This window comes from Carettochelys insculpta, chromosome 6 (genome assembly GCF_033958435.1).
Source record: "Carettochelys insculpta isolate YL-2023 chromosome 6, ASM3395843v1, whole genome shotgun sequence".
Classification (NCBI taxonomy): Eukaryota; Metazoa; Chordata; order Testudines; family Carettochelyidae; genus Carettochelys; species Carettochelys insculpta.
This window is the reverse complement of record NC_134142.1, coordinates 59,527,308-59,553,757: the sequence shown is the minus strand read 5'-3', so window position 1 is coordinate 59,553,757 and position 26,450 is coordinate 59,527,308. Positions and strand designations below refer to the sequence as shown.

Here is a 26,450-nt window from a genome sequence, read left to right as displayed (position 1 = left end):
GGGCCAGTAGGAGGATGCCCTAGGGACAGCCTTGTTCAGGAGAATGTTTAGGTTGAGGTTTCTCGTTCCCTTCCATTATCGTTTCTAAAAATTACCAGTAAAGCCAGACTCCAAGAAGGAGGCTAGACTAGAGACTAACTCAGGGTTAGTTTTGTTCTGCTGAAAGTGGGATACAGACTGAGCCAGTTCAAACCAAGTAATCAAAAAACAAAGACACTAGTCTCTTCATCTTTTAAAATATTTTCCACAAATCTAATCAAACAGAGGCTCTTGATCCTCTTGGCCTTCTTCTTAATATAGCTCAAGCTACCTACATACACCTTATTTTATATATGCAGCGGGGGGAGGGATATCTCAGTGGTTAGAGCACTGTCCTGCTAAACCCAGAGTTGTGAGCTCAGTCATTGAGGCAACCATGTAGGGGTCTAGGGCAAACAGATTAAAAAAAAAAGTCTGTCAGTGATGGTGCTTGGTCCTGCCAAGAGGGCAGGGGACTGGACTCGATGACCTCCCAAGGTCCCTTCCAGTTCTGAGATTTGCATCTCCCTATTTGTGTTTATATTACCCTCATTAATTACTTAATGTCAGGGTATAGCAGAAGAGACTGAAATCTTTACCATCTGGATTTTCTTCCACTACAGGTATTTTCATTTGTGGAGGGTTTATAAAATGATGTTGTAACAACTGCTGAGGACTCCATCTTTCCTTATCTTCCAAGCAAACACATCTAGAAACCAAACAAAAACAAACCTTTTTCCACAAAACTATGTATGGGCTCTAAACTACCAGAGAGCCTCCCTACATTTCAGAAGATGGAGGAGAAATACTATTTCTATCGTCTAACAGATAGAGAATAGAGGTACAAAGACACTAAGGCTACGTCTACACGTGCACGCTACATCGAAATAGCTAATTTCGAAGTAGCAACATCGAAATAGGCTATTTCGATGAATAACGTCTACACGTCCTCCAGGGCTGGCAACGTCGATGTTCAACTTCGACGTTGCTCAGCCCAACATCGAAATAGGCACAGCGAGGGAACGTCTACACGGCAAAGTAGCACACATCGAAATAAGGGAGCCAGGCACAGCTGCAGACAGGGTCACGGGGCGGACTCAACAGCAAGTCGCTCCCTTAAAGGGCCCCTCCCAGACACACTTTCATTAAACAGTGCAAGATACACAGAGCCAACAACTAGTTGCAGACCCTGTATATGCAGCACGGACCCCCAGCTGCAGCAGCAGCAGCCAGAAGCCCTGGGCTAAGGGCTGCTGCCCACGGTGACCACAGAGCCCCGCAAGGGCTGGAGAGAGAGTATCTCTCAACCCCCCAGCTGATGGCCGCCATGGAGGACCCCGCTATTTCGATGTTGCGGGATGCGGATCGTCTACACGTCCCTACTTCGATGTTGAACGTCGAAGTAGGGCGCTATTCCCATCCCCTCATGGGGTTAGCGACTTCGACGTCTCGCCGCCTAACGTCGATTTCAACTTCGAAATAGCGCCCAACACGTGTAGACGTGACGGGCGCTATTTCGAAGTTACTGCCGCTACTTCGAAGTAGCGTGCACGTGTAGACGCAGCTTAAGTGATTTGCCCAAGGTCACAAAGGAAGGTTTTGGTGGAACACTGAATGGAATAGACATCTCCAGTGTCCCAGACTAAGTCCTGAAGCACTGAACCATAATTATTACCAGTATGACTTATGGATTTGTTTTTACTGTTGAAAACCTATTCAGGAAACTTCCTTTTAGATGTGAGAAAAGGAAAAAAAAAAGATAGAAAAAAGAAACAAAATGAGGAGCACATACTTTTTCAGAAAATCTTCAAAGTCAGCAGGTAAGTCATTAGGAATAGTGACCGGATATTCCCTGGTTACTTGTCCTTGGCTGAGAGAAAGCAGTAACAGGCCCAGACGCCACACGTCTCCTTTTTTCCCAGGTTTGTTGGGCAAAGCGTCTTCACTAAATCGAACTTTGGTTTGCTCAAAAACATCCTCCTTACAGATATCAGCTAGGCGCTTTGAAATGCTGTAGTCTGTCACCTTGATATTTCCTTCAGTATCTACCAGGATACTGGAAGCACACAGGACTTTGTGCACTACTGAATTACTGTGCAAGTAGTCAAGAGCAGACAGAAGCTGAGTTGCATAGTGGCGCAGCTGATCAATGGGAATTGGGACCTCTTTGCTCAGGTATGTAGAAAGACTAGATCCATTAGTATGTTCCACTAAAATGTCTACCACAATTGAATCATCATGTTCTTTCAGAATCATGGACATGTAACGTACTATATTTGGGTGATTTAGCTTTATTAATGAGCTGAACTCTGCTTCAGCGCCCTGAATCTGTTTAAGAGAAACAAAACATAACATGCATTAGCAAAATAACTGATCTCACATATCAAGAAAGCAGCACTAAAAAGCACTTTTAATAAGGACAAGTAAACTTGTACAAACAAGAGAAAAAACAAACTTCATTAATACCAAAATGTTGAGGTTTGAGGGGAAAAAAAAAGGATAATGTTAGTAAGAGCAGTTTGTGTTCTCATGCTTCTGCACCTCCTGGATTCACAATTTAGATGGGAATGGAGGCACTGAATCACCAAATGCTATTCTCAAAACAGAACCAATTTAAATCTTGCACAATAAAAGGGGTGCTACCTTAAGAAAAAACATGTTGGTGTGTTTTGCAATCTACTCATTAGTAATTTATAACTCAGAGTCTAACACAGTGTGATCCAAATAATACAGCTTAGGTAACTTAGATTATTCAAAGAAGATGGACAGTAGGTTGCAGAAATATGGCCTCATGAGAACTGACATTGCACACACACTTCAGAGCTGCTGACTAGTTTACTCAGTGTCATTAAACAGAATACACAAGATGTGACAACTGGGAAGGAATGCATGACCCTAAAATTCTGCTCCTGCAACATTTCTGGAAACGTTAGGGTTTGCTCCCAGCTCCTTCTTCTGGCTCTTGGGCTCCCTTCCTCAGGCACCCTGTTCTGCCTCTCCTGGGTAGTGAAGAACTGATTACCCAAACTTAACTGAGCGTGAAATGCAGATGGTGGACATGCACTCAATTCATGAAGTGTCAGATCCACTACCAATTAAGTTCCATCCTTTTAAGAACTAAGATTCCCCAAATTCACTCACACTTCTTAGCGTCCCTGTGATGGGGTGGACCAACTCCTCAGGCTACTGGCGGGCCTCTGGTTCTGTCACATCCCATTCCTGAGAAGCCATAAGCAAGTCATTCAAGCAGGCTAGAGTGGCTGCAGGAGAAGTGGCCAGTCAGGGCCCAGGGAAGCCCTAATAAAAGGAGCTACAGGACCAGAGTAATTTCATTTCTTCTGGGGACCTCAAGATGTGGTCTGTGTGAAGAACTTATTGGAGATCGATGGGCTATGCTGGGACTCTGAGATAAAGCCCTGAGGTAACAACAAAGAAACTATCTCCAGGAAGGGAGGCCCTGGAGGTACCACTCTGTGCCAGAGAGGGGAAAGACTCAGAGGGATACTATAGAAGGCACCAAGATGGACCCCTGTTAGATGTATTCCCTGGGAGTGTATTATGTTTGATCACATATAGGGTGTGTGACTTCGCTGGAGACTGAGTTGTTGAAGAGGCTTCAAATGTGAGAACACAAAGGCACACACATGCAGTCAGAGGAGGAGCTCGTGAGAGGTGAGCACTGCCCTGTAAAAGTCCCACATTTCTATTTGAATACCTTGTTTCCACAAGGAGGTGCTGCATATTAAGTACAGAGTCCAAAATACTGTATTTTAAGTTGCAATAGCAATTCTGTAATAAATCTGTTTCCACTTGATCACGCTTAACAAAAAATTCCCCTTTCGAGTTGAAATGTTGCATTATTTGTCTAAGCCCAATATTTGATTTGCAAGGGTTCCAAATCAGAACAGTATTTTCCCCCTAGAATTGCAAGCAAAGAGACTTAAGTATGTTCTCCTGAACACACACAACAGCATGTATTTAGCCCTACCCCTATGTTAAGAGAGGACATCACAGACAAGTATCAAAAACAGTGTTTTCCTTTGCCAGAAGGCTGTGGCAGAGAAGCTCAATTCCTGCCTTCTCCAGGATTTCCTTATTATTGTAGTAAAAGATTTTACCTGTGTATTACAGAAAATATGCCTGTGGCCCCTGAACAACTCAACATCTCTGTTAGTAAACGAGGAAAACTTTTCAAACACTGGAATTTTTGTTGTCAGTGTCTCAGTTAGCAGCTCAATCTACGTAGTATAACTGGCAGCCAGAGCAAAGGCAGGGAGCAGGAGTGGGAAATAAAGCTGAATAGAAAATAAGTTAATTTATTACTTGTTTTTTGCATTTATCAACTTTTTCCTTCTCTTGGGTTGTGAGAAATCTTCCCATTTTTTTCTGCCATTGAAGAACCCATTCATACACTAAGACAAAGTTGCCAGTGTAGATTTCCAAGGCATTGTAGACAGATTTACCAAGCTGTTCATCCTTGTCTACACATAAAAAGGGAAAAAGAGGAAAAAAAAACATCACTTCTTTCACTTTTAATAGGCCTTAGTTTCTACAAATGGTGAATTAACATTAAAAATTTGCTAAGTCAATTCAGTTAAATCTTAAAATATAAACCTGATCAAAATGAGAACAAAACCTGTAAGTGCATTTGATATAAGTTGCCTGCAGAATATCAGCTCCATTGAATGCTTTCAAGACATAGAGAGAGAGAATACTGAAGAAGTTTGATGGCTAAATTCAGATACAATATAAAGCTGAACCTCCCAGCCTTGTCCACATATGAATTTTTGTAAAATCTCCCATTAATACTGTGATGGCAGTGCCTGCTATGTACAAATACAAAAACCAGACCCATTAAGCATATTAGTCATGTAAAAAGTAACATTAAGTACAATGAAGTATTCTCTTTCATGGAAATGTTTATTTGCAGATCTAGATACATATTTATAAAACAAAAAGAAACAATATACAGTCAAGTAAAACCTTTGATTTCTCTCTCCCACCCTTGACAAGCATTCTCCATATTACTATTGGTGCCTTCAGACACAAGGGTGAACCTCTGGCTCACAGGCCTCACACCATTCATCAGAGTTAACAGCTTGTGAGCTGCCAGATGGTTTGTTTACCTGAGTGTATAGAGGCCCAGAGCCCTGCAATTCTCAGTGGCTGCAGTTCACCATTCCCAGCATATGGGAACTGAGGAAAACACTTCCTACAGATCCCATTGGCCAGGAACAGTGAACTGCAGCCACTGGAAGCTCTGAGGTATCGTGCCTGTTGATGCTCAGGTAAACAAACCATCTTGTGGCCCACCAGGGTCTAATCCTAGTGAACTACATGTGGCCGGCATGCTGCAAGTTCCCACCCTGACTTAGAACATCCTTTCCTCTCCCACTCCACCCATATTTACACAGTCTAAAAGCTCCTGCAGCCTGATTGCCTCCATTTGGCAAATATCTACACATCCAGTCCTTTTATTTGAACAATGCATGTTTTTAAAAATCGAAGTTGCAATTGCTGCTTGACTCACCTATACATTTTCCTTTGTGAACAGTAAACTGACTGGCACTACCAGTGCTGAAGTTCAAAATTTCGTAATTTCCAGGAGATTCTTCACTACTACATGCAGAATGCTGACGTTCTCTCCTGCAAACATGAACAGCATTTTATCTTCAATTTGGAAATATACTAATACAGTTCTCAATCATGTCTGCCTCTTCAGACCCAGATACCTACGCATCCAATGACATACCTATCAATTGGAATAGGATCGCATAAGAGCAAACAAATGCTTGCATGAATCTGATTAAAAGATCAGAATCTTAATTGTGATTAGTTTATAGATATAAGTTAATATATTGCAGAGGCTCTATTAACCCTTAATTCAGCAAAGCATTAAGCTTATGCTTATATGCTGAAGGCCTTAACGCATCTGCAGCCTCCGAAGGCAAATCACTGTGAATATACCTGTAATTGATACTGTAATTCTGAAAACAGCTCAGTTATCATTGATATGTCTTCAAAATATTTGAAAGAAATAACACATTTAATATTGCTAAATCCAATGCCATCTTGTGGGGTTTCCACTGGTTTAGTCTATTTTATCTTGCAACTGCCCTTATAAAGGGATGGGTCAGCAGTCTAGTCGCTAAAAGTTAGATTTTATTTTAAAAAAAGGATTGGGTGTGGTCCAAATGTTAATAGAAATGGCTGTTTTAAAGAAGATAAGTTACAGGTTCATTTTTTAATTACCATTGCCTGTGACACTGAAAACCCCAGTAAAATGGCCTTTTGCTAATGCTTTAAAACGAAGATGGGCAACCTAGGCTAGTGAGTGGGCTGCATGAGTGGACTTCCTTCATCTTATTGGGCCACAAGATTGTCATAACCAAGACGGTCTCCCAGAATAGGGTAGTTTTGCTAACTGCGCTTGCTTACCTAGAACTTGTAGGGTGTGCTCACTTAACTCTAGCTGCGCTTTCATTGAATGCAGACGCAGAGCACGGCTCTCAGAGTCCAACTGTGCGTGCAATCAGCATGCACCTCACTTCATGTGCAGGTCACTTTAGTAATACTATTAGGAAAACCACACTTGGACAGGAACCCGGGGAATCTGACGTGCCTTTGCATGGGACAGAGTAAACAAAATGTCTCGCAGGCCACTGGCAGAACCTCAGTGGGCCACAGACCCACCACTGATTTAGAACCCTCATGTGAAACAGACCTTTCACTGTCTGAGCTGCATGAAGTGAAAGAGTTCACAGTACAAGTTGTGAAGAGGAAATTAGGCTACTAAAGATGAAATCATTTAAAACAAAGTGTTACTGGAAAGACAAATAATTTATTTCTTGTGTAGAGAATGCTTTGCTTGCCAGCGTATGTTGAACCAGCAATCACAGCAGTATAATTCCTCTTTAACCTGGAGTACCTAGCACTCAGGGTTTTTCAAAATTAATATAAATACAGTTATGTGTATATAATGTCACAAAGGACACTCAATAAGAGGGCAGCTATCCAAAACCACTCAGATGATCTACATGTTAACAGGATCAGGAATTAAAGTTCCTGCATGAGTTTTATCAGCCTCACAGTTCCATTTGAGAAAACACTAGTGCAGATAGTGTCTTTCAAATAATAAAGAGTGATGCTTAGGGATGGAAAAATATATGAAAGTTAGCATAGAAGCTAGATGAAATGTTCAGTTTATACAAAAGAAGGAAAACAAAAACAGAGAGCCCTCCCCTCAAAGCATTTATGAAATAAATGTTGTATAAGATTCCTCTGAAAGATGTACAGCAAATACTAATTACACAAAAAAATACATTGCTCATGTGACTACAGGAAGTTAAACATACCACGCATGCCACAACATTAAATGAGGTTTACCTTATTTAAACACATTAATTAAAATTCATAACTGCTTCTTGACGTGTCTCTTGGTGGAAAGTACAAGGAATCAAGAATAATCAGAAGTGACAATGCTTCCGGCCATGAAACTACATTGCAGCAAAAAAAACAATATTTTTTCTGGATGGTGAACGGAAAGCCATATCAACAGATGGGCCTTCCAAGAACAAAACTTTAAACGGTCACTTGCATGTACTGCACAACCACTGCTAGAGGACAGAATAGCGCAGAAATAAGGACAGAATAGTCAAGAGTATTTGAAACTGTTGCATATCAGCATCTTCTGAAGGCAGTTTCTCCTGGCGAAGTAGCAGCTTTTGTGTCTAACCTTAAGAAAAGCCAAGTGCATGGGACAGCAATGCTTAAAGAGCATGACTAAACTTCTTCAACAATACCATTAACTCGATGGTAAATTTCTGATTACATTTTCCATTCAAAGACTGCACACAGCTGGAGGCTAAGGGCAAAACGTTCAAAAACGTTTAGTGGCTCAATGAGTGAGTTTTGACAGTGGGATTTAAGCACTTTTGAACTGTGAGCAACAGCATAAATATGAGCAAGCACACTGCCAGGTCATTAACCAAGAAACATTTTCCCCTGGCAATGTGATGTCTAACTCAAGACTTTCCCACTTCCATGATCTAGCTAGGTATTTATACTGTGTCACTCATCAGTGTCTAAAAGACCTACATTTCAAAAGTATTTTAAAATTATAAGAGGCTGCAAGTTCTTTTTAAATTTAATTTTGAAACATTGCCCAAGTGGTTCCATTTTATCTGAAAAGATAATTAACGTCACTGACGCCAACAGGACCACAAGGCAGTCAGAGAAACTTTATGGACAAGACAGAGATAAAATTCAATTCTTCAAGGTAGCATTCAACTGTCCTTAACTATGAAATTATTCTTTTACTTCCTGAAGTCCCCTGCTTCATTCATTACACGCTGTCCAACTTCTGCAATGAATGAGGTAGGATCCTACACTACAGTAGCCTTCTTTAATACACAGACCCAATTCATCCTTACAACAGGTCCATCCTGTGCACTGAACGAAATCATAGATCTTGCAGAAAAACAGTATGTGGTCACATAATAAAAGACTATCATAATTTCTATACACACACATAAAAGAAACAAATTAAGGCTGCACTAGCATTTCCTAATTTTTGGCGCATTGACTTTGCACTAGTAATATTCTCTTATGATACTTTGTGTAATTTCCTGGTTTTTTAAAAAGCAAACAAAAATATGCATCCTATTGTCATACTGACACCCTTTCTATTCACTGCACACACCTCTGCCTCTTGAGCTAGTGGAGTAAACAATAGCTCTAAATATGTGATTTTCTACCTGGACTGGCAATAAAGGGAGATTCAACACCATTTCCACATAGGTTTTACAGACATTTGAAGATGACAAAGCCATGGTGAGATTCAGGAATCCCAAGTTCCATTCCAGAGTCCAAATGCTCATGTGTTCTAATATAAGCAAACTCTCTGGCCCATTTCCCCCAAAGTTGATACTTTCTGTCATATTCTTTCCTCACCCTGGGTTTGTCATCCCAGTTGCCTGGCCCAGCTAGCCCTAATCCATCTCCTCCTCCTCCTGCTCTCAAAGGCTTCCAGTCCTAGTTCTCCTCTCTGAGCTAGAATCTGTTAGTGTGCAGGAGGATGCTACTTGTCTTCTCCACTTCCTGTCTCAGCTACTTGTCTCTCCACTTCGTGACTCAGTTTCCTTTGCCCACCTTGCCCCACACTCCCCTTCTTTTGCCTCCAAGTCCCTCTTTTCCTCTTCAGCTACAGCCTCACTAAAAGTACCACAATCTTATTCCTTTTCTCCCCCTGCACTAGCTGTTGTCAATTCTGCATTCAAACCAGACAACATCCTCTTGCACACTAAGTCACAGCAGAGGGTCACTGACAGTACAGGAGAGACAGACTCTGTACTTGCAGAGAGCAAGCTCCATACTGTTCTTGAGAAGCAATTTCAGGGAAGGTCCAACATTGCTCCTGTGGCACTGGGATGAAGGGAGCATGCTTATTTGCTCTATGGAGATGATGTATGTACACTCTGAACAGCAGTAGGGGTTTAGGGAAGGCTTTATACCCAGTGAGAATAGAGTCTTCAGACATTTTTAATGCCTGAAAACAAAAATATATCTTGGGCAGGTGCTACGTGAGATTTTTCAAAGGCTTATAACTTGGCCAAGTTTGGGAAGATTTTCACCTGGAGAAAACAGACACATCCCTGACAGAGGCCAGTCCCTGACAATTTTCAGTATTCCACTCCAGAGAGTAGAGGTAATAGAGCTTTTCAAAGTAAAGGTCACCAGACTTTAACTTTGGCAAAACATCAGATTTTTCCTCTTAGAAATGGACGAACCATTCTAGCTGAATTTTTTTAGTGATCTAAATGAGATAAGATCAGTGAGGTAGTGATTGTTTTCCCTTACGCTATCTGCACATGCTACTCGCATGAAGCACATCGTTGGTGCTTAAGTGGTAATAACAGCTGCATTAATGGAAACCGCTGAGCGGAGGCTTTCATGTATGAAATCTGAAGCATTCAAATATTGATGTTGAATCTTCATATCTGTCAATCAAATCCTGTCTGTAAGCAGTTATCAATCATTACATATGCCCAGTGACAAAGCAATGAAGAATTAATTCTAAGCAGAAACATCATTGTTTGGGACACACAAATAAGCCAATCTGTTTTTCTCATTTTAAAGAAGGGATGCTGAAAGCAAAGGCCAAGAACTAAATGCAGCCTTTGTCCATATGCTTCTTCAAAATTCAAAGCAAAGATAAATCTGACCAACACCAGTCTCCACTGACCCAACAGTAAGTTTGTAAAGCAATTCAGTAATTTAGGAGAGCTAAGTAGTATTTTGCTGCTATTGCTGGTGAACTCATGATTATACATTTTTCTTTCTGCTAAAAAATTATATATAAGATTTATATGGAGATTATATGTCCCCTCAGTGATATACAGTTTGGGTATGCTCAATTCAAATCACAGCAGGAAAAAAAAACCCTATAGAAATGAAAAGCAGAATGAAAATGTGTCTCAACACTCATGAGTTTACTGGAGTGCTGATGAGATGACTCCATGGAGCTGGAACAGACAGACTACAGGGGAACTGAATTATCAATGCACTGTTCCCCTTAGAATTTCGTTAATACACCTATGATGTAATTAGTGCCAGCAAATTATTTTCCAAGGGACCAATAAGCACATTTCCCTTTGGAACACTACTTTTGGCTGGCTGCTCCTTCGACACTTGAGAGGTTTGTGTTTAACACCACTACCAAGTTATTCCTCCTAAGTGAGGGCTAACTAACTTACTGTACTGATACTCTTTCCCCCATAAGATAAATATATCGGGTTATTCTATTTGTTGCAGTTTAAGAAAAAAATCCTAAAAATAATAATAAAAATGCCATAAAACACTGCTCGCTTATAGTTAAGACCTCATACAGTCTGAGGTTTTGTAGTGGCGGAATTTAAAACAAAATCCTCTCCATGTCTGGAAATCCAACACCTGCTGTAAAATTGCAGCTTTCATTAAAAAAAAAAAAGTTTCTAACCCTTCATGTTGACGAGGATAATGTTAAAAACGTGCTGAGCATAATGGCTTGTCTTCACATACAGCACTGCAGCAGCGTTGCTATGTCTACACTAGCACTTTTGCTGCTAAACTTTTATCACTCCAGGTCTGGAAAACCGCGCCCTTGAACTACAGAAGATTTAAAAATGGAAAACACTGGTGTGGACATTGCTTTGTTGGCAGAAGTCACACTCCTGGTGATAAAACTACTGCCCTTCATTGAAAGTGGTTTTATTTTCTCATGAGAAGAGGTCCCTCCTAGAGATCGAGAGCAGCCACATATGCACACAGCCGCTGCATCCGCACCATCGTAAGGTGCTCAGTTTGACCCAGTGTTAGTGGAAATGTTCCTACACCACCAGGAGTTATACTGGCATAGGTCCATAGTGCAGACTAGGCCTTAATGTAATGCCTGAATTTGCACAGGCAGAGTAAATAGGTCAGAGATGTGCCATACATCATTTATCTCAATGGCCTGGGAATGTTAAAACCCAGATATGACAATTTACATCATCGGGTAACCACTGCTGATCATTTTGGCAGAAACACTTGTGCTTGCTCCGATGGCAGAAAATAGTAAAATAACATGGTGAACCTATATTCACTATCATTAATTCATACATTAAATATTTATACAAATGTCTCATTAAAATTTAGAAATTTAAAATGTTCTGAAGATGCTGCACAATCTCTAGTGCCCAACACATGGGTTCATCTAATAAAATGGACGTTCTAAAAGATTTTAGTTCCTACTTACCGCAATATCACTTGTAGAATAGAGAAGTTTATCTGTCTGTACACATGTATACTTTGTTACCATTTCTAGCCAACATTTTTAGATACCCATAGACTACATTTTACAAGGACCTAAAATAAAACTGATACAGTCCTCAAATGAGGAACATGACAAAAAGTAATTAATTTATCATTCCAATAGATAAAACCCTTCTTTCAAGATGGACTAGTGCAGCAAATCCCATTCATCACAAGTATCTGAAGTAATCAAACTGCTGATAGCATAAAATTACATTATAACATCAAGCACCTGGGTCACCTGATAAAAATAACCCCATTATCTGGAACAAAAGCAACTAGCAAAGAAAAATTTCAGTTAAGATCTACAATCCTCTTACAAATTTTCAGAAGCTGTCACTGTATTTAGCCAGATTTAAGGTTTCACTAATAAATATAACTCCAACTCCTCCTCCTCCTCATTGTGAAGACAACCTTTAAAATTGAACTGGCAAACTATTTTGTTAATTCTGCAACAAGAAGCCAAACTCCATCAGAGGGTTCAGCTGTCCTTACTTATTTCCAACACATCCATGAGAGATGAAAAAATGATCTATTTATTTTACATGAACAAGTACAATATAAATAATACTGTGCTAAGTCAGTACAGAAAATTCAGTGTGCATACACACAAATAAGCACAATATGTATTACTGTGATTTAATATATCAAGGTCATTTTCTTTGTATAGCACACAAAAATAATTTTAGTACAGTATAGTGAAATCTTAAAAAGATGAAAAGACAACTTGTATTAAATATTAATCAACTAAATATTAAAAACCCCTTATGGAATATAATCATGGTCAAGTATGAATTATGTAGGACAGAATATGTAGGCACGGACAGCATCACATGAGCACATAGCAGAAGCTCTCAGGTTTTTTAATTGATGATATCTAACTTTTGAGCAACATTTGTGGAGAAAATATTTTAAAAGTTACATAAATCAAGAATTATGCAATTAAGCTATATAAGGAGGAAAAGAAACAATAACAAGAGTGAATGAAATATGCCAATGAGCTACATGCTTTGCAAATAAGGTGACAGTACAGGCTAGCAAGATGCAGATGAATGGATGGATAGCAACCACAAGCAAAGGAACAGAGCAGTGGAGTTAATGTATCCTGTGGTTTCCACGTTTTTCAAGCCTGTATTTGTCTCTCATGCTCCTGCATTTTTTAGACTCGTGCACCAATCTTCCCATTGTTCACACTACAAATGGTTGGGGCACAATTATTCACGTGAACCTGCAGTAGCATCTTAACCCTCTATCTTTGCTGTGGGAAATGGCGACAGAGCTCTGGTTCTATCATCATTTTCATGCAAGCAGGCAGAGACACAATAGCATAAGTAACGCAGAGGTCATTTGAGACGTGTGCTCAAGCAGCAACTACAAAGGCCAGAGATGAAGGAGGAGAATTTCTTCTTGTTCTGAAAGGAGAAACTCCACAATACGCAGGCAACTTGCTCAGGTTATCCATTAGAACTCAGATTTGGGAACAGGACATTCATACCCTATACTGTTCCAGAAACATATATTTTTAATGTGAACCAAAGGACAAGCATGCAAGAAGAAATTTTCTACTTATCACTATCATGTTAAGTACAGCCAACTTAATATTTATAAAGAGGCTTGGCAGAATTAATTTTTTATAACTTCTACAGATATCAATGCTTACTGTCAAGCATTTTATCTAAATTTACTGATTTAGATTTTAAATTGCAAGAAATTATGGGGAAGAGATTTAAAAAGTTAAAGCTTTATAACCATTAAAGTACAAGCTGTCAACACCACATATCAAAACATACTATCCTTTAAACAACTTAGTAAGTTCTCAGGCAGGATTTTTCTTATTTTGCTTCTCTGTATAAATATATTATCATGCATAGAAATATACTCATCCCTCATTTAACGAGTACTTGACTTATGAGTAGTTGCTAAAACAAGGGACACACATACATACCTTTGTTCACTAAAAGAGTGAACTCCCCCCGCTTATACGAGGCAGCCGCGGGGTTCCTGGCCAGGGTGTGGGGAAACCTGCAGCCTCATGGCTGGAGCGGAGCCAGCTGCAGGGTCCCTGGCCGGAGCGCAGGAGACTCACAGCCCTGCCCAGCCCGCACCCAACAACCCTGGCCTGCAACTCCCTGTGCACCCCTCAGCCCCGCCCGCTCCTAACACCCACCCAGGCCCAAAACCCCCCAGCCCACTGCACCCCCAACAGGTACGGCTTCTGCAGCCCCAGGAACCAGCCACCACCTCCTCCATCGGAGCCACCACCAGGTTTTAACCCCTCCCTCCTGCTCATGGCCCCAAACCGTTCCCAGACTTTAACCTTTCCCAACACCCCCTCGTACCCAAAGTTCACTTACTTTTCAAAAGCAGCGCTGCATGCTGCCACTCCTTCCTCCAATTAGGAGCATTAGGAACCAACCAGAGACTTTGACGTGTATTTAATGGTAATTTAGTGTCCCTCTTACAAGTTTTCGCCTACAAGCAGAAAGTTGAGAACCAATTGTGCTCGTACAGCAAGGGATGAGCGTACCTTTTTCTCAGTGCATGTGTGTGCACAGTCAAACAGATGTTTAGATTTTTTACTGGTAAATATCAAGCCTACTTACAAGCACCACAGGATGCCCACAGCATTTCAAAATCTAATATTTGCCAAATAGTAAAAAAAAAAAAAAAAAGTCTTGGCTCTGACCAAAATAAAACTGTACATACTTTGAACGTCCAGTGGAATTTGTGCGATGCTTATTGTTCCCTCCATGTTCCAGAGAACCCCCATTTAACCTGGATGCAGAGTTATGCCCTACAGTGTCCCTTCTTGCAGAATTTTCTTGGCTTGTAAAAGTGACAACTTCCAAACGTTCCTGGGAATTGATGAAAGAAACATACAAGAAAAGTGATTGCTTCTATCCTCAAGATGCATGAATTAACTTCACTATGTATCTTATAAAGTCATCTAGACAAGGAAATGGTAGGTTTCTGCTATGAGTATATATGTGAATTTGGGGGTAAAGTACTGAGTACCAGTTTCAGTATTATACACTGGCAAGAACTTAAAGACATTTCTTGTTGAAACTGAAGATTACAAATACAGCTTTATTTAATCTGTTTGATATATATGACTTGGGTAAATTAATGCAGAATTTTAGGGGCCTAACAAGATGACAATACAATAAGAGACATAAAACTCAACGTATTCCAATTTAATTTAAGAAGCAACTGCTATATTTCAAGAATAAAAATCGTTAATAAATTTATGAGTATGCATCAAAAATATTTCAGAGAAAATTTAAAAAGTATGTGATACAAATGTGTTTACTTTATTCTTCTTAGTTTTTATAATCACGTGTGTTAGTGCTTACATATTTCTAAAATGTTTTTGCATATTAGTTTAAAAGCAATACCTGTTTTGCTATTTCTTTCTTTTTTCTTCCTTCTCTCTTCTCCTCCTCCCTTCTCTGAATCTCATCAAGAATTTCACGTTGCTGAAATACATTTTACTGCTATCAGAATTGCAAAACACCACAAAACAATCTTTAATTTTACTTCTGAAAGGAAAGCTACAGCATTCATTTTTCAAGGTTTTTAAAGAGGACTGACTGATCTCAAATGCACAGGCAATTCAGTCAAATTAGTTTCTTGGCTACTTCAAGAAAATGGTAACAATTCCACGTTGAAGGAGAAGGTGAGTGATAACAAAAAGAAATCACTCCCAGAAACATAGCCTCTTAACAATGCTAAGTAAAGCAAGCGTTTGGCACAAATTTATTATACTCCAAAACACAAGTACAGCAGGTATGTAGGGAGATGTGGTATGAAGACATAACAAACCAAGACAAGATCTCTAGTGTTCTAGTCTGAGCTAACGCACCGATTCCCTTAGTAGTTGAAGATGAAGTGACCTTCAAACATTTACACAGTCTCACTTAAAACATGCATTACTTATGACAATCAGCACATCAGAAAAAAAGTGCTGATGAATATAAATAAGTCATTGTTATAAGAAAACTATTACCCTGTTGCATTATAACAATCTATACCAATTAATTGGCCATTTATTAAAATATGAACCAGTAACCTGTATGAAGTATTCATATGAAGGATCTACTTATTAAGTGGTATTGTTTATATATTCATCAAAAACAATGGAAACATGGACATTTTAGTTCTTTTTTACCTCCTGTTCCTCTCTTCTCTTAGCTTCTTGCATACGACGCTGCTCTTCCTGGGCCAATCTCTCCTGTTCCTTTTGTCGATTTTTTAGCATTTCTTCATGAAAAGACTTGGAGGGTGGCCTATTATAATCACTGAGAAATGACTGTACATGGTCCGCAAGTTCAAATATCATCACCTAAGAAAAAGAGGTAAATGCAAATGACATCCAGTTTCTAAAATGGTTCAAAGTACAAAATGATACGGTAATGAGACTTTAGAAAAGCAGTAAAGGCTCTGCTGCTTCCCGGCCCAAACAAGCTGGTGGGTAGCCTGCCCCCAAGTCCCTGTTGTGGCAAGGAAGGGCAGGAGCTTGTTGGAACTGGGGCATGGTGTAAATGCGACGTTTTGGCTCTGACAGATTACTATGTTGCAAAACTCTCTAGTAAGAATGTAAACATAATAGATGTAAGTGAAAGTGATGTTTACGATCAATTAATTCAGCTGAAGGAATTGGGTGTGCTCTGGAATTGTTTGTCTCATTGAAGTGTGCCATGCTACTGAAATGGTTGGGAACCACTGTCGTATACCATCTAGTAATAGCCATTATCAAGTCAATTAACCCACAGAGTGAAAAAATTACAGGTTGAACCTCTCTAATCCAGAACACTCTCATCCAGCAACATCTGAAATCTGGCATGATTTTATTTAATCAGATGACCACTTATCATGGGTATGGACAAGTTTCCTGTGGTCTCACAGTTTGTTTACAGCCACCACTGCTGGCTCTCAGTGTTCTCGGCTACTGTTTAGCTGTAATTTACACCTACATGTCTCCTCAGAGCCCAGTAAGCAGAGGAAGTGTTGGTAATGTGCTAGACAATATTGACCTCCCATGGTCTGGCAAATTCTCTCATCCAGTATGGTCAGGTCCCAAGGGTGCTGGACAAGAGAGGTTCAGCCTGTACCAGACCTCCAAAATGAAAGCAACAACAGAGTTTCAGCTAAATGACCTACTGATAAACCCACACCATATTCTGAATGAAGTTAATACAAAATATACACTTTATATATTAAGTTAATAAGAATAGCTAATTACTCACTAGCTAGTACTTTTCATGCATAGATCTCAAAGTGCTTTACAAAAGAAGGTCAGTATCAATGAGGGATATAAAATCCCGTTTCATTAGTTAACCAGTTAAATGTTAAGTTTAACCGGTTAACTGATAAAACAGGGGTTGGGGAAGGGAAAGAGAGAGAGACTGCTGGGGACGGGCTGCTCCAGCGCAAGTGGTTTCCTCCCATCCTTCACCGTAGGCAGTGAACACTCCACCCAGGCCAGAGCTCCCCACATCTGTGGTGCACTCCAATGCAGCCTTGCTGGAGCGCCCCTGTCTGCAGTGGGCCCAACAGGGCTGGAACTGCCCTCTGCCTGCGGTGGACTGCTCCAGCCCTTACTGGTTAACCATTAGTATTTAACCTTTAACATCGCTAGTATTAATATCTTTATCTTAAAGATACAGAAACTGAGGCACAAAGACATGGCATAAAGATTAGGACTAGGGTTAGAATCCAGGTTTCTTGCCCAACAGTTCATCGTTGTGTGCACCAGATTATACTGTTTTTGCCTAACCCAATCTAAGGCTGTGTCTACATGAGCTCCCTACTGCGAAGGGACCATGGTAAGTAGGGTGTTGGGAGATCATTAATGAAGTGCTGCCATGCATATGCAGCACTTGATTAAGCTAACTCTCCCCCGTGGTAACTTCGAAGTGCAGGTTCGCGTCTAGCCGCGGCTAACCCGCGGGTTAGCTGTGGCTAGATGTGAGATGGCACTTCAAAGTTTAACCCTTCGACATTGCCGCGGGGGAGAATTAGCTTAATGAAGTGCTGCATATGCACTGCAACACTTCATTAATGATCTACTGACACCTTACTTACTGTGCTCCCTTCGAAGTAGGGAGCTAGTGTAGACACAGCCTAAGTGTTTGACTGAATAGTTAGTCAAACATTTTCTGGTTTATTTTTTCCTGATGTGCACACTGAATTTTATTGAGTTGGGAGAACATTAAGGGAAGAACAGAACCCCCACACCCTGCTTTACTAGGACACATAATGTAATCAGATTCTAGTTTTGATATATTTGTAGCTCTTTACTCTAACATTTTACTATACATAGTTTTTCAAGACTATATAGGATCAGATTAGACTTCTCACAAAAGTGAGAACTCTTACCTCTCCGCAGAGTTGTTTTGCCAGTTCCTCTAATCTGGACTTTAATAAATTAATATTTTCATTTGACAGTCCTTTTGCATTTTTTAGTTGTATTTCAGGGACACTGGAGGAAAAAGATCAGCAGAAATGCTCTTTTATTAAGGATCAGCTGTGACGAAAGATACTGAGATCCATATAGGCATTCAACAGGTCAATAAGAACAGCCTAACAATCATTCAGTGATTAAATAAATAATTATATTCATAGTTATAAAAAAGTTCTGCTTTATACTCAACATAATCTGAATTGCTAGCTCACAAAAACTCAACAGTTTTAATCAGCAGAAGAACCACCAGGGTAACCACAAAGTCACTGATAACTACCATTCTTACCCAGTACATTATTCTTCAAAGGAATGTACTGAAACTGCAGTACATATTTTTGTCATGAGATATGGCAATTTCAGGTTTACTGATTTTCCTTTTTCATTTTGTAAGTAATACATAATTAGCGTAAGGAATACAATACAATAAAGTACATTCAGATAAATAACATTTTTAAAAAGCACAGATATACATAGGAATAAAGAAAACATCTGCGGTTACACTATCTTAAACAAAAATTATAATGGTTATCAAGCCTTAAGCTTCAAGATATAATCAAATTGTCAGTTGGTCAGAACATTCCCCTTCCCTGTATTTTAGCTCATTGTATAACTGAGCATACTATGGGGAAGGGGTATATTTTTCTTTGAGGTATTTCACACCTACTGTAACTAGAGGCAGATGAACTTGATGGACTATTGGGGCTGTTCTGACATGATACTTATCTGTAAAACTACTGTCAAGACCAAATCCCAGCAGCTGCTGATCACCCACAACCCTTTTCTTCATTGAAAGGAAATATCCATTAGCCCTCCACAAAGCTAATTCAGCACAATACAGAATCAGCAGATGATAAAACTATGAGCAGTGGACAGTTTGAAGGAAGATTTGGTCCCCTATTTAGGAAGATGCTGTGTTAATGTTAAAGTCATGAGTTGCCTCAGTGACTTCACTGGAAGTATGAATGTATTTAAAGTTACGTGTGGGCTGGCAGATGCAGCTCTATTACTGTATCGCAGAAGGAATGAGGTTGCCTCTGTGTCAGATACATGTTTTCAGATTGATTCATTAAAGAGATAACTTCAAAGCTACCGTTAACAAACAGACACAAATAAACCTAAGTTAACAGTAAGCGCAGTGAACATAATGCTACACTTCAACTTTCAATTTTGTCAAAGAGAAAGGAGAAAATATGAGGTTATAGTTTGGTTTTCACTCACGTATCAGGGTAGGTTTGTGGACATTTGACCCACAAATCAACTTTGGCATAAACTTCATTGTCACCAGTCAAACCCTGAGGACGCAGAACTAAACTGATTTCCGGAGGCTGTTTTACCTAAAATATAAAAAAAATGCTTTTAATTAGGCAGGAATTAATTCAGAGGAGTCCCATCCCATGTTATGCAAGAGGTCACACTACATGATCCCAATGAATTCTTCTGGCTTTAAAAATCTATATGTTTATTTAAAATTAATTAGCAAGCATGTAAATGTCATTGATCATCTTATTTTAACCAGTTCAATCTTTATTTATCCAGCCTTTTTGGACAGATTCATGGACTAAGTGGGGATTGAGATATTCTGAATAATTAGTGCTATACCACGAGTTACATTTAGGTAAAAGGGAGTTCTGGATTAATATGTATTTTAAATGCAAAAAGGCACATAAATAGTGACTGGTATTTTTTTAAATTAGTGTAATTTAGGGTTATTTGTGGAATGTCAGAGATAAGTTAGAGAGGCATTCAAGAAAGAAAGAAAGAAAGAAAGAAAGAAAAATTTAAACTTACACTTTGTGTTACACCTTTGGAAAAATGTCACAAACATTTTTCACAAACATGACACCATATCATAAGATCACAGCTACCATATAAGCATGCTGGTGCACATGGTGCTTATTTATTTTAGGCATATTGGCAATCTTTTGCTAACTACTATTTTCTGTTTTTCCTTTTTGATTTTTTAAAACATTCTTTGGAAACTGACTGTAAAATGAAGAAGAAGAAGTACATAGAAACTTTGTGGCATTGGGGGTTACGATTCACTGAGCAGAAAAGTCAGAAAACAGGAAGTCATAGATGACAAATGTAGTGGTATAAAATGAAAAGCATGATGGAGTGACAAAAGAAAAGCAACAAGAGGAAGATACGGGTTAGAAATAGCCCAATGCCCCACCAGGTTCCTGAGTGCATGGAGTGTACAGGCTTGTTTAAATGAGGACAATCTGGTGAATCAACTAAAGGCATGAGGTTAATTTGCACACATTAAAATATGGAGAACTCCATTTAGCTTCTTTATTCACTATAGAGCCTTAGTTCTCCATCCCTCGAGGTTTTTAAGTCCCGGCTTGACAAGGCGCTGGCTGGGATGACTAAGTGGGGGTTGATTCTGCTTGAAGCAGGGGGCTGGACTAGATGACCGCCTGAGGTCCCTCCCAGCTCTGTGATTCTATGAACAGTGTTTCTCAACCATGGGTATATGTACCCTTGGGGGTAGTACACTGAAGTTTTCTGTGGGTGGGGGTATATCAACTCATCTAGATATTTGCCTAGTTTTACAACAGGCTACTTAAAAAAAAAAAAAAAACACTAGCAAAGTCAGTACAATCTCAAAGTTCATTCAGACAATGACTTGTTTCTACTGCTTTATATGCCTTATGCTGAAAAGTAAGTACAGTATTTCTATTCCAATTCATTTATTTGATAATAAGATCATAGAAAGTCAGCAACTTTCCAGTAATCGTTTTCTGTGATATTTTTGCATGTTTTTGTAAGTAAGTAGTTTTTAAGCAAGGTGTAACTTGGTGGTATGCAAAACAAATCTGACTCCTGAAAAGGGTATAGTAATCTGGAAAGGTTGAATGGCACTCATTTCAAGACCTCAGATTACTTTAGAACTATGATTTTCAACCAGTAGTGCACGTAGCCTTAAGGGTACGAGAGAGTAGTCTGGGGATGCTTAATTTTTTTTTAAAGGGGGTACTTTATTTAAAACAAATGTTTGAGAAACACTGTGCTATCACTTAGGAAGGGATTGAAACCACTGACCTCAGGTTTCAATGAAAATCTTGTGATGTGGGGAATAACAGATATAAGAAGTCATGGATGACAGTGATACTTTGAGGCTACATATTCACTACAGTGGGGATCAAGGCTCTGAGCTCGATCCACTGGCAGCTGATTTAGTGGGTCTCGTGAAGATCCACCAATATGACCAAAGACCACTCTCCAGTTGGCCTCCTTACTCTACCCTAGAAAGAAGAGTAAGGGAATTTGACAGGAGAGTTTGGCTATGTATACACCACGAGATAAATTCAAATGTACTAAAAACGACTTTGTAACGCTGTGTTTTATAAATTTGGAGTATCCTCACCTGCCCACAGGCTCCCCGCAAAGTCAAATTATTGCTGTCACACTCAGTCACCAAACATTGACTGCTGCAGCAGTGCACTGTGGGAACCTTTCCCACAGTTCCCTCAGCCCCACAGCATGCTGGGTATTTTCAGTTGTGCAGCACGGGAAAAAAATGCCCTGCTGTAGCCAGACAGAAACCCCCTCCCCCCTCCCACTTGGATCGCACGCGCGAGAGAGAGAGAACAGTCTGATGCTTCAGGAGGCACAGATGTGCTGCCTCATCATGACCCTGAACAATGGACAGAAACCAGACAACAAAAGACAAACGGGCTAGCAGATGACCAGGGCCTCAGGCTGCCCTTGGCTAGTACCGGCGATTGATACACCTACAAATCGTCCCAGGAGAGGAATCTCACGCCCATAAGAAAAGAATGCTGACATTATCTCCACCTCGCAAGTGTGAATTAAGTCTCTGTAACTCCCCTGTGAGAACTAGTGTCACAAGATGATCTAACACAATTGGCATCTTTAAGATAAGGAAGAGTGTACGTAACCCAAGGGGTACAAAGTAGTGTCCAGCAGCCCACGCTAATTGAGCTCCAAGTACCTATACCTGCCGGTCAGGAAGGTCTTTGCCTCCCGAGGTCCCAGGGGACGCCCTCCTCGTACTACTTCTTCCCAAGGGATTGAGTGACAGACACTGCCAAGCCAACGTCGGGTAACGTAGGGGTGAGAATTATACCTGCTGTGTTTTGTTTTTGTGCGCATTTAATAATAGATCTGTGAATTAAATTACTTTGTTACATGCTAGCTGCTTGTAACCAAAGAAGTGAAACGATAGCCTTGTAACCATAAGAGTTAAGCTTTCTTATTAAATAAAGAGTAACTCTAAGTTTTAGCCTGACTCCTCCTGTTACTGTGCTAAACCAAACACAAACAAAGAACCCCAGTTGGTTTCGGCTGTATTAGCACGGTCACTGGTGAGGTGTACTGACAGCTGAGCGTTGAGTTGTGCCGCCTTCACAGGGCAGACTCTTGGGGCACCCGTCAGCCTCCCTGGCTGCCCGCTGCGAAGGGACTGTCTGTCCTAACAGTCAAAGACTCGGGTGAAGGAGGCTCTCAGTATAACCCTGGGGCATCCGTCAGCCACCCTGGCTGCCCGCTGCAAAGGGACTTTCTGTCCTAGCAGTTAAAGACTCGGGTGAAGTGAAGGCACATGTGGTATCTCACCAGCCCATCGGCTAACACCTGCAAGTGGTTGTGGGTATGTGATGTCATCTTCCCACACTGCATTGCACTCATTTCCCTCCTATGGAAAGCAAACAGACATTTTTCCAGGAAGAAGGAAGGAAAAGTAGGGTATCAACAAAGATTGCCATTGTTTTTTATAACTGTAGCTGTAACTGAATTATCAAAGATTTTTCAAAAAACATCAGGTGTTTGAGCCTTCTCAACTGGCCTTCCAACTACTGCCCCCACTCCCTGGTTTACAGAGGATCCGTGAAAATAATAGAGAAACAATGCAAACCTTGAAGAAAAAGTAGGATAGGGAAGTTTTTGAAAAAGGAGATTTTTTTGAGGAAGGGTTTTTGGCTTCCCAGTCCATTACACAGCTTCTGTGCCCTGGGATCACCCAGCGCTCTGTGTCGTCTCAACTGGCCCTCCACCCACTCTTCCCTGTGTTAAGAGAACCAAAGCATGAAGAAAGATGATAGAAAAGATTAAGAAACGGATTTTAGGCTTCCAGAACAGGATGGGGCTGAAATCTCTATAATTCATAACTGAAATATCAAAGATTTTACAAAAAGCAGCAGGCATCTGCATTGGGCTTGCAGTGCAGCAAAGTGCCTGTGTCTTCTCAACTAGCCCTCCACCCACTCTTCAGTGTGTTAAGGGGGCCAAAGCTTGAAGAAAGACAATAGAAGAGATTAGGAAAAAGATGTTTGGCTACCACTACACTACCCAGAGTTGTCCAACATGGGGGATGGTGCTTGCCAAATTCCAACAAGCGGTGATACTCAGGTGGTGTGGGCCAGCATCGACTGACTGTCAGGGTGCAGGAGGGTATCCCCTGGGGTGGGGTTGGGTGGATCAGAAGATATTAAGCCACTGGAAATTGTCCCCTGAAAGTCTTTTTGTGTGGTGGGGTGTGGGGACCCTGGCTGCAGAGCCAGTTGAAATGATTCTCAAGGCAGCTGCAAGCCTCTGAAAATATTTTTGGTGCAGGTCGGGGGGGCAGTTGCAGCAGTCCCCCCAGCGGCAGCAAGCCCCTGAAAATCTTTCCCATGCTTGGAGTTCTCACAGTGCTTAAACCAGGACATGGTGCTGCCTGGCAGCATGGTTGCACTGAACAGCAAGCATGTGCTTTTATTGGGTCGGGGGCTAGCCACGTGATGTGGCTGGGCACAGGAAAGACCCCGACTGCATGGCGCCTGGCGGCGGTGGGTGCGGGGGAGTCCCTGCACAAGTTTAAACCACAGAAAAGAAGTTTCTTGGCCTCTCTTTCATGCATGACTCCACCCCCAACAGCCTAGCTGCCACGTGGTGCAATGGGGCAGGGGCTGGTGCCAGTGCTGAAAAGAAAAAAACAAAAAACAAACAAATAACCGCTCAGCTTGCAGAGGAAGAGACAGAACCATGAACTCTGTGCTGGGGCTATTTTTAATGCGTAGATGTGCTCACAGCGCTGATCGTAAAGAAAGAAAGAAGTTTCCCAGACTCTCGTACAAGCATGGCCCCACAGCCATGGGCTTCCTGGTGCCAAATTCAAAGTTGCAGGCTTCCTGTTACCTAATTCCTGGGGAGCAGTGGAGATGGAAGTGGCCAGAGCAGAGCATTGTAGGGCACTGGGGGATACATAACAGGACACCTCTGAAGGCTAATGAATTCAATTTTAAGATGTGGCACTTCCACATTGGCTTTCATTTGGACTTTTAAATTTGAATTTGACCCTACACCCAGCCGGTTTCAGTGATGTAATGGTATCAATATTAGTGCTCCCTAAATCAAGCTAATGGTATTTACAGTGAAGACAATGACTATGTAATATCACGCTTACTGCCATAAATTCGAATTTATCTCGTAGCGTAGATGGAGACTTTCTCTTGTCAAATCCCCTTGGGTAACTGAAGTTGAATACCTTAGGTCAACTTTCTGAGGTGGTGTAGACACAGGCTAAGAGCCACTGCGTGTACTCTTGAGTAGCAAAAAAAGGGAAGGTGTATGGGATGAATGACTTTGGAAGTGAAGAATCCAGCAGAGAAAAGTCTGGAGGAGTTGTGAAGAGTTAAAAAAGAAGGGACGGCCAGGGTTGAGATGATATCATTGGAGGTGAGGAGGTGGCAACAGAGAATATGTGGGAACAGACTATAACATCTCAAAGGGGAATGGAAAGAATTAAATAGCGACTGGTGATGATATTAATCAGTTACCTAAGAAAAAAGTTTTAAAATTAGTGCGACAAGCCAAATAATCAGGGAAATGGTATATGGTGAATGAATTATAGCATGCAACAAGTATGTAGAGAAACAACAGTCATATGAACCAATAATGCAGAGAACCAATGATACCGTGAGTCAATTAAGCAGATAAACAGGTATGGAATTAATTAAGGAATGAACCAACTACAGAGCAAATAAAACTATTGACAACTAACTAAAAAGCAATTTGCATAAGCAGAGTATTAATTATAGACAGAATTTAAGAAGAGTGCTGAGGAGTAATTATGAAGTCAATTATGCAGAGGTCCATCAAAGAGGTTCACAATAACCAGCAAACAATAAGGAGGCTAAATGCATCTGTTGCTCTTTAGAAACGAAGAACACGGTGATGTCAGCAACCAAGTTCAAAAGTTGTCCAGAAGGTATGCCCTGCTGAAAGAGAGACATGATGGCTGGCTCTGGCAGGGGGAATGAAGGGCCTCTTTCAGAACACTGATGAAAGACAAGCCAGGATGAGAAAACTGAGTTACTCAAACAGAAAAAAAAAGGAGGATTTACCTCCAAGCCTCATCTAGTAGTTACCCAAACCACTGCAAGGGGAACACCACCAAAATTGCATTAGGCATAAATAAAAGTACACAATCGGTATTTTTATATGCAGAACTGACAGGTTAGCAGCAACTTTTGTGGGGAGCCAGTCATAAAAAGTTCTAAGTGACCATCCAAAATGATCTATACTGTACATATGTTTCTGGAATAGATGGATGATGCTTAATTATACAATATTAGAGTGGAATTATCATATGCAAAAAGTGTATTGGTTTAGCAACAGCAGGTCAGATTGAGATGGCTTCCCTTTAAAGTCAGTCCTACATTATCCTTTTATTTCACATATACCTTTCTGGAACATGGAAGGTAATAATAATTACCTGGTGCCATTAAGTGATACATGCAGATGTCTTAGGTTTACTGCAGCTTGATGGGGATGGGGTGCCAGAAAAACACATTCTTTTCATGACAGATAATGAGTCCAGTAATTATATTTATTAACTGCTCTTGGGAGAAGAACAATGGGACAATTCCTTTTGCTGATCCCACTGACTTGTTTTGCCCATTTTGGCTATAACCATTATATGCACAGAGAACTTGATAGAGGGTTCTTGATAGAGGAAAGAAGGGCATGCATCTATACCGTTACTACACTAGAGAATTTTAGCAAAGACTTCCACCAACTTTCAGTGGCCGCATCGGGGTAAACCCCAGGGTAGGTAAGACTTCAGCAGCTTTAGTCAGTCATATTAAAGGCAATATAGTAAAGCTGCTCCTTAGAAAGTGTAATTTATACTGTG

The 26,450-nt window shown here is 40.6% G+C and overlaps 1 protein-coding gene across 4 annotated transcripts in view; it reads right to left on the bottom strand.

Annotated features, from left to right (window-relative positions):
- EIF2AK4 (eukaryotic translation initiation factor 2 alpha kinase 4) overlaps positions 1–26,450 on the bottom strand; it is an 81,118-nt gene that overhangs the window by 50,813 nt on the left and 3,855 nt on the right. For all 4 annotated transcript variants that reach the window (XR_012645938.1, XR_012645939.1, XM_074996962.1 and 1 more), the window contains exons 2-10: positions 19,529–19,644; positions 18,226–18,328; positions 16,016–16,189; positions 15,243–15,323; positions 14,554–14,702; positions 5,549–5,664; positions 4,342–4,499; positions 1,811–2,346; positions 618–727 (exon numbers count right to left, since the gene is read on the bottom strand). Coding sequence is in view for 2 of the 4 variants with exons in the window: in XM_074996962.1 (XP_074853063.1) it covers positions 618–727; positions 1,811–2,346; positions 4,342–4,499; positions 5,549–5,664; positions 14,554–14,702; positions 15,243–15,323; positions 16,016–16,189; positions 18,226–18,328; positions 19,529–19,644 (1,543 nt within the window). In the remaining 2 variants the exon portion in view is untranslated. The remainder of the gene's footprint in view (positions 1–617; positions 728–1,810; positions 2,347–4,341; positions 4,500–5,548; positions 5,665–14,553; positions 14,703–15,242; positions 15,324–16,015; positions 16,190–18,225; positions 18,329–19,528; positions 19,645–26,450) is intronic.